Here is a 7,640-nt window from a genome sequence, read left to right on the forward strand (position 1 = left end):
ATTTATATTTTAAAAAAAAAAACACTAAAAATTGGACTATAAGCAAAGGCCAGTTAATTAGTTTTGTTTCAGTGTGCTCTCATTCATGTTATTGGAGTTTCTCTGATATTTTAAGAGCTATCCAAATATTTGCTAGAGGAAAAGAATTGCTTCATTGTTATGCTCTAGCACAAACAGAAACTTTAATCTTTCTTTAAAAGATGATCCTCATGGGCCTAGTTTCTGGGAAATACGTAACTGTTACGATTTCCAACATCACAAAAATCACAACGGAAAGAAACTATATGATCTTATAGGAAAAGCTATATGTTTGCTGTAGTGACATCAATTTATTTGAGACTGCTGAGAATTTTTGGCTTCTCTCATGTTTGGCTATAAATATTACTTAATTAAATAAAGTTACCTATGGTAAATAAATTACTGTGATCAAGCAATACTCACCACAGTAAGTTCATAAAGAAAATTTCTGGTATTTCTGGCTGCATGGCAATCTTCCTTTAATTTCTTTAAAACATAAGCAACTCTTTCTGATTCTTTGTCTGCTTGTATTCGATCAAACTCTTCCAGTGGCAGATGTGAGTAACCCAAGACATCAGCTAAAACTTTCCAATCATAAACTTTTTCAGACACAAATGTCAATACAACTGCATAGATATAAGTCAATTTTTTAAAGGGCAGGGCAATTTGTTCAAGAAGTTTCTTGGTTGTGAAGACACTATCTGACATAGACATTACTTGTTCCTTGGCAATGACCTTGATATTTTTGCAATGTACAAGTCCAATCTTACCTCTCAGGACTCCCACATACCATTCTTTCACTTTGGACTGCCCAATGGCTTTTACCTTACTTTCTCCAAGAAGAGCTATTGTGTCCCCTTTGAAATATTCAAGTAAGTAGTCAATCTTGCTTTGTCTTAGCACTGTCTTCAGGGTTACCCCATAATTGGTAAAGTTCAACTTTCTGTCTTGAAACGTGGGATATTTAACATGCATTGTCAGTAATAAAGGAGCAGACTTGATTTCCTTCTCCTTCTGCAAATCGCCTGGTGAATTTGAGAGTCTTTTTAGTTTTGGGGCTGGATCAGGTGTAGTGATAAAGAATTGTGTAACTGGTCTACCATTGGGAGGATCCAATTGAACACGAAAAACAAACAAGTGCATTTCTCTGGAGGCAACTAAAGAAAATAAAAATTGTTGATGAACTACTTGACTTGCTTGCAACTGCTTTTGCTTAATTTCTCTTCTTTCTCCTTCTGCCTTTACTTCAAAATCAGGATCACATGAAAAAACTGAAATACTTAAATCTTGTGGTTTGTCAAGTAAGAATGAATGCTTCCCCCAGAGCTGAAACACAACCGGAGACATGTTTTTTCCACCCTTCTTAATATCAGAGATTGTAAGTTTCCCTGGCATGTAACTGTGTCCACAAACTGTGCAAACAGCAGTGAAACTTGGATGGATATGTTTGGGCCCATATATTCCAACTGAGGTGGTTTTGTGGATATAATTCCAAATAGTGGCAGCCGGTGACTGAGTAGCTTTAGCTTGTGCAGCAACCACTAGATACATCACCTGACTCAAATCTATTAGCTTGACTTGGATAGTGTCTTCATAAATGTAGCAGTTATTTAATACTTTGAAAGGGCCTTCTTTACTCAGGCTGTGTAAACACACCATTTCTGTCATGACTTGGCTGAAAGGATCCTTTCTCACTTGAGCCCCGATTTTCATCTCCAGCAAAATGGCTTCCATTGTGTTTAGGTTGCTTAACATGATTTCCAACAGTGGGCTTACAGTACACAAAAGATTGTGGTTAAGCATTTGTGGAGGATCAATAAAAACCCTCAGAGAGACCTCTTGGAATTCTCCTGCAGCTACATGACCTTGGGGCACGTGAACAGTGATATCTGATTCAGGTAACTGTACTGACCCTCCTTGATGGTCTAATTTACAAACCGTCATGGTCTCTGCAACTTGCGTTTGGGCCCATCCGGGACTCTGATTAATTGTATTCAAATCCAGGCAGGAGCGAGCCAGCTGGCGTTGACTTAACCAAGCCATTTTATAAGCCTCTCGATCATTTTGAAGCCATTCTAAGTCTTGTTCTAGGATCTGGTCAGAGTTACGTACATTCTGATGGGTATGTTCTGTGTCATCTAAAATGTCCAGAAGTTCTGAAACACTTTTAGATCTCCCTGATTTCCCTGAGGAAGACTTCCTAAGCAACTGATGCACATCGAGTTCATCACCAGAGGAATCTAAAGAATTTTCAGTTTCTATTTCTCTAAAAAAAAGAAAAGGATCTTCCTTCAAGATGGAAATATTATCTTTCTTCTGATTATGTCTTAGCTGAGTTACATCATCCAAAAATGGGTTAGAAGCGGACAGTTCATTCCAGAATGGATTTGTAGTTTTGGAAGCATTATTGCCACAACTTGTGAAAGCATCTGCGCAACAGCGAAGCAAATCTGGGTCTGGACATTCTTGTTGTTTAAACAAAAACAAAGCAAAGCAAAAAATGAGTGTCATTATGAGATACAACCAAGATTAATTTTTATTACAGCTTAAAAATGCAATACTTTTTATTCTGCTTTTTGATCACTAGTATAATAGCTGCAAAATTAATATTAAATCAGGTCAAATTTTCATGTTGTGAGGAAAGAGAAATTGTTCTACCAGTTTGTTTTGACCATATGTAATGTTCTTTTATCTTAGGATTTCATGATTTATAAATAAATAGTTTAACGATGTAGATAATAATCAATTTAACAAATTTCCTTGAAAATGTCCCAGACTACATATTCTTATGCCTTATAGTTTTATATTTCATTTTCACAAAAGAAAATCTCTGAACAAATGAATAATTTAGTCAATTATCCAGATTTTTCTAAACATTGAATAGTTGGTCTCAATACATCTAGATTATTCATTTAATGTTTTTCTTTTCTGATAATATTCAATTTGTGAAAAATATGTTAATAGCTAAAATAATTTTTAAAGTAGAATATGCCAAATTAGACAACTATGCATTTATCAGATTACTTTCTGATAACTATGTATTGATAAACTAATAATATTAAAAATCTTTTCACATAAGATAAACATTATATCTACTACTTGAAAGACTCCATTGAGTATTTTCACATCTAAAATGACAAAAAAACGGGCCTATCACTATGAAATGAAAATGTTATTACTTTGGAAAATATTTTAAGAATCAGCAACACATTAAAATATTCACATATCAACTATAAGGAATTTCTACATATTTCACAAATATTGAACTCTTTTATATTTAGAGCTACTCAAACTTGGTCATTTCTCTGGTAATGATTCTGTGGACTTTGTGAAGCTGGTGCTGCTGTAGAGAAAAATGAAAGCCAAAAGGCCAGCCAAAAGGGAAAAATGAATTCAAGTAAACTGTCAGACTTCTTTTTTTAATATATATAGAACTATTATCTTGATTGAAATATGTTTTAAGTGACATATATTAAAAATTATAAGATGCATTTTGAAAAAAGAAAAGTCGCATTTCTTCTATTTCCATACTTTCCTCAATATAGTTCTAGCTCTCTTAAAACTGCTGTTTCTGAAGATCGATTCAATTCTTTAATGCTCCATAAAGATTTTGTAATCAACTCCAATCTCTAGAAATGTCTTTAACCTCCAGATTTTTATATACATGCTGCTTGTACAACACTCATTTAATAATGAGTTTTTGCCTCATGATATATATTACAATATGTTGGCTGCACTAGTATTTCCATGATAATGTTGGGAATTTATAATTCTTTTAATTTTATGTAGCACTTTTCAGAGGTAGAGTGCAATAGTTGCTGGTGATGGATAAAAATTACAACAGTTATAAGTTCCCGTACCTGTGATATTGCAATTTTTTGAGGCTTTTCGGGCTTCCATGTCAATCAAATTTCCTTCAGATCTACTTTGTGAAATTCCTCCTGACCAAAAACGGGCTCTTTCACTGGTTAACATGTTTCCACCTGCAAAATGAAAAACAGACAAACATGTATAGAAGCATAGTTAGGTTGGTGAAGAAACTAAAGTCAAGGTAGGCACACATATTAAATAGAAAACTGCACATAAAAATACTCTACATAGGTTCTCTGCTTCTGGTAGGATGCTTTACTAGGTATGTATTCGCACTCGCTCCTCTGAAAATGCTGAGATCCTAGATTAACACCAACAAGCAAAACTAGAAATGCATTAGTGATCTTATATAAAAGTAATAATGTGAATCCCAAGGATAGTAAAAAAGAATAGTAAGTTGAAACTTCAATTAATAGATATTTCCTGTTTGGCAGTTGGAAGACTAAAAAAATCACAAAACTGGAAATTCCTCCCCAAATCCTTCTATACATTCAATTCAGTTCCAAGAAACATCACAACATGCTATGAATATACAACATAGATCATGTATATACATGTGTTTGTAAGTTCTGAGCTATTTTAAATGCATATAGAAAAGCAAAAGGTTAACATTCAAGACAATTCAGAGGAAAAATATCATGAAAGTGGCATGCACCACCGGATATCAGTGCTAACTAAGACAATACAATTAGAACAGAAATAGACTAAGGATATGGAATAACCCCAGAAGAAGACTCACCCTCACATGAAAATTTGATATGACAGAAGTGGCCATGCAGAGCAGTATGGAAATGATGGATTATTCGATAAAAAGTTCTAGTATAATTGGTTGTCCATGATAAAAATAAAAAAAGTACATTGATCATATACAAAATAGATTTTAAGAGATTTAAAGACTGAAAGGCAAAACTTTAAAACTTGAGAATAGAGTTTAAGAAATTATCTTTATGCTTTCTAGAAAATAGAGAATTTCTTAAACAAAGCATGCAAAATGCAAAACAAGACAAGTAAGAGTGAGGAATCCTATATATCAAAGGACATCATTTATAAAAAGTAAAAACAAGAAAAAAACTGAGAGAAGATATATCCATTACGCATGACTAAAAAGGAAAAAAGGAGGGGATTCCAAAATATATCAAATATTTCTACAAATCACTAAGCAAAATAAAAACAAAAAATTTTGAAAAAGGTCTGAACAAAAATTTCTCACATGGCTGGCAAAATGGCATAGATGTTAGGGGCTTTGTTCATCTCTTCTTGTGACTACATCAAAGTAATTACAGAAACATGGAGCAAACAGCAAGCAGAGTCGTCTGGGGTCTAGATAAACAGAAGCCCTACAACTAGAGAGTGAAATAAGAAATCACCCTGCAACCATTTGGAGGTGGGAGGGGATGAAGACGCGAGGCTACCCAGTCCCCAGCGGCTGAGAGGGACAGAGGCTGTGGCAGAGGCTGCCGCCAACTGCAGACACTACTTAAAGGGGCCGGGTCTCCGACCGGACTTTCCTGGTGACAGGATTTGCTTGCTCCATCAGACGGTGATAGACGGCTGCTCCAGTGACACAGGGAGTTACAGGGGACACTGAGTTGCTGAAGCAAGGATGGGAGGCGAGGCTTTCTCCTGGGCAGATGTGCTGGTGGTATGCATTGCTCCTCTGTTGAGCCCTCCCCACTCCCAGTGTGCTGAGGCAGCAACACCACAGCTGAGACATCATCAAACTGAATAACAGTGGTAGCTCCGCCCAGAGGATTCCCTGAAACTCGGCCTCCCCCAACTCCGTGGCCCCACTCAAGCCATGTTCAGTTGTATCCTCAACAAGTACTGTGGCCCTTGATGAGCAGCTCCAAGACTCATACTGGTGGCAGCTGGCCTCGGTGGCTGGCGTGGTCTTTTGAGGCAACTATAAGCATAGCATCTGTGGATTGATTACTGAATCTTAACAGTGGCCTCGAAATGAAGAATACAGTATCTGAGATGAAGAGTATATTAGAGGGAATCAACAGAGTGGATGAAGAAGAGGATTGAACCACCAATCTAATGGATAGGAAGCCAATAACACCCAATCAGAATGACAAGAAAAGAAGGAGGAGGAAGAGGAGGAGGAGGAGGAGGAGGGGGAAGAGGAGAACAAAAATATAAATAATAAAATGGCAATAACTACATATTTAGCAAAAATTACTTTAAATGTAAATGGATTAAATGCTCCAGTCAAAAGACATACAGTAGCTGAATGAATAAGAAAATAATACCCTTACATATGCTGCCTACAAGAGACTCCCTTCAGAATGAAAGACACGCAGACTGAAAGTAAAGAGATTGAAAAAGATATTTCATGAAAATGGAAACAAACAAACAAAAAAGCTGGGTAGCAGTACTTATACTAGGCAAAAGAGACATTAAAACAAAGGAGAAGGAGAAGAAGAATATAACAATTTAAGAAACCTATGGGACAAAATTAAATGTATGAACATCTGTGTCATAAGGGTACTTGAAGAGAGAGAACAAGAAGTTGAATATATAGTTGAAGAAATAATGATGAAAACTTCCCTCGCCTGGTGAAGGAAATAGACATACAACCCCAGGAACCTCAGAGAGTCCCCCAAAAAGATGAACTCGAGAGGCCTACACCGAGACACGTCATAATTAAAATGCCAAAGGTTAAATACAAAGAGAGACTTAAAAGCAGCAAGAGAATAGCAGATAGTTACCTACAAGGAAGCATCCATAACACTGGCAGCTGATTTCTCAAAAGAAACTTTGCAGGACAGAAGGGCTTGGCTCAAAATATTCAGTGTGAAGAAAACCCACGATGTACAACCAAGAATACTTTATCCAGCAAAGCTTTCATTTAAAGTCAAAGGACAAAGAGCTTCCCAGACAAAAATAAGCTAAAGGAATTCATCAACACCAAGCCAGTATTACAGGAGGGGCTTCTTATTTTTTATTTATTTTTTATTCTTTCAGGCAAGGCAAACCTTGGTTGACCTCACAGATTGCAAAGACCTTGTCAGCTTACAACCCCTTACGTTTTTTGTTTTTTACGCCTACAGCACCTCGTCTTCCTGGGTGGTCTCCCAACCAAGTACTAACCAGGCCCGACCCTGCTTAGCTTCTGAGATCAGACGGGATCAGGCTTGTTCAGGGTGGCATGGTCATAGACCAGAGGGGCTTCTTTAAGAAGAAAAAACATATATCAAAAATATGAATAAGGAATGGTAATAACTACATATTTATCAATGAGTACCTCAAATGGAAAAGAATTAAGTGTTCCAACCAAAAGATAAGGTGGCTGAATGGATAAGAAAACAAGACCTCTACGTATGCTGCCTACAAGAGACTCACTTCAGATTAAGACACACACAGACTAAAAGGAAGGGGATGGAAAAAAATATTGCCTTGATGGACCTAGAGGGTATTGAGCTGAATGAAATAAGTCAGATAAAGACAAATACCACATGATTTCACGTACCTGTGGAATCTAAAGAACGAAACAACAAAATCAACAAAACTGGAAACAAACTCATAGATACAGAGAATATTTTGAGGGCTACTAGACGGGAGGGAGATGGTGAAAAAGGGCAAAGATATTAAGAAGTGCAAATGTATAGTTGCAAAATAGTCATGGAGATATAAAGTGTAGCATAAGGAAAATAGTCAACGATGTAATGAATATGTAAGGAGGAAGAGGGGTACTAGATTTAGTGGGATGATCACTTTGTGAGTTATATAGATCTCTAATCACTATGTTG

General features: G+C 36.4%; 1 protein-coding gene and 1 pseudogene across 1 annotated transcript in view; both read right to left on the bottom strand.

Annotated features, from left to right (window-relative positions):
* MACC1 (MACC1, MET transcriptional regulator) overlaps positions 1-3,995 on the bottom strand; it is a 19,779-nt gene extending 15,784 nt beyond the window's left edge. Inside the window, exons 1-2 of the mRNA XM_006911975.2 lie at positions 3,879-3,995; positions 442-2,483 (exon numbers count right to left, since the gene is read on the bottom strand). Coding sequence (XP_006912037.1) covers positions 442-2,483; positions 3,879-3,993 — 2,157 coding nt within the window. The 5' untranslated portion in view covers positions 3,994-3,995. The remainder of the gene's footprint in view (positions 1-441; positions 2,484-3,878) is intronic.
* A 2,937-nt stretch (positions 3,996-6,932) lies between these two features.
* Positions 6,933-7,051, bottom strand: LOC112479996 (annotated as a pseudogene).
* Positions 7,052-7,640: the final 589 nt, after the last annotated feature.

The sequence above is a fragment of the Pteropus alecto genome, unplaced genomic scaffold (genome assembly GCF_000325575.1).
Source record: "Pteropus alecto unplaced genomic scaffold, ASM32557v1 scaffold21, whole genome shotgun sequence".
NCBI classification, from domain to species: Eukaryota; Metazoa; Chordata; class Mammalia; order Chiroptera; family Pteropodidae; genus Pteropus; species Pteropus alecto.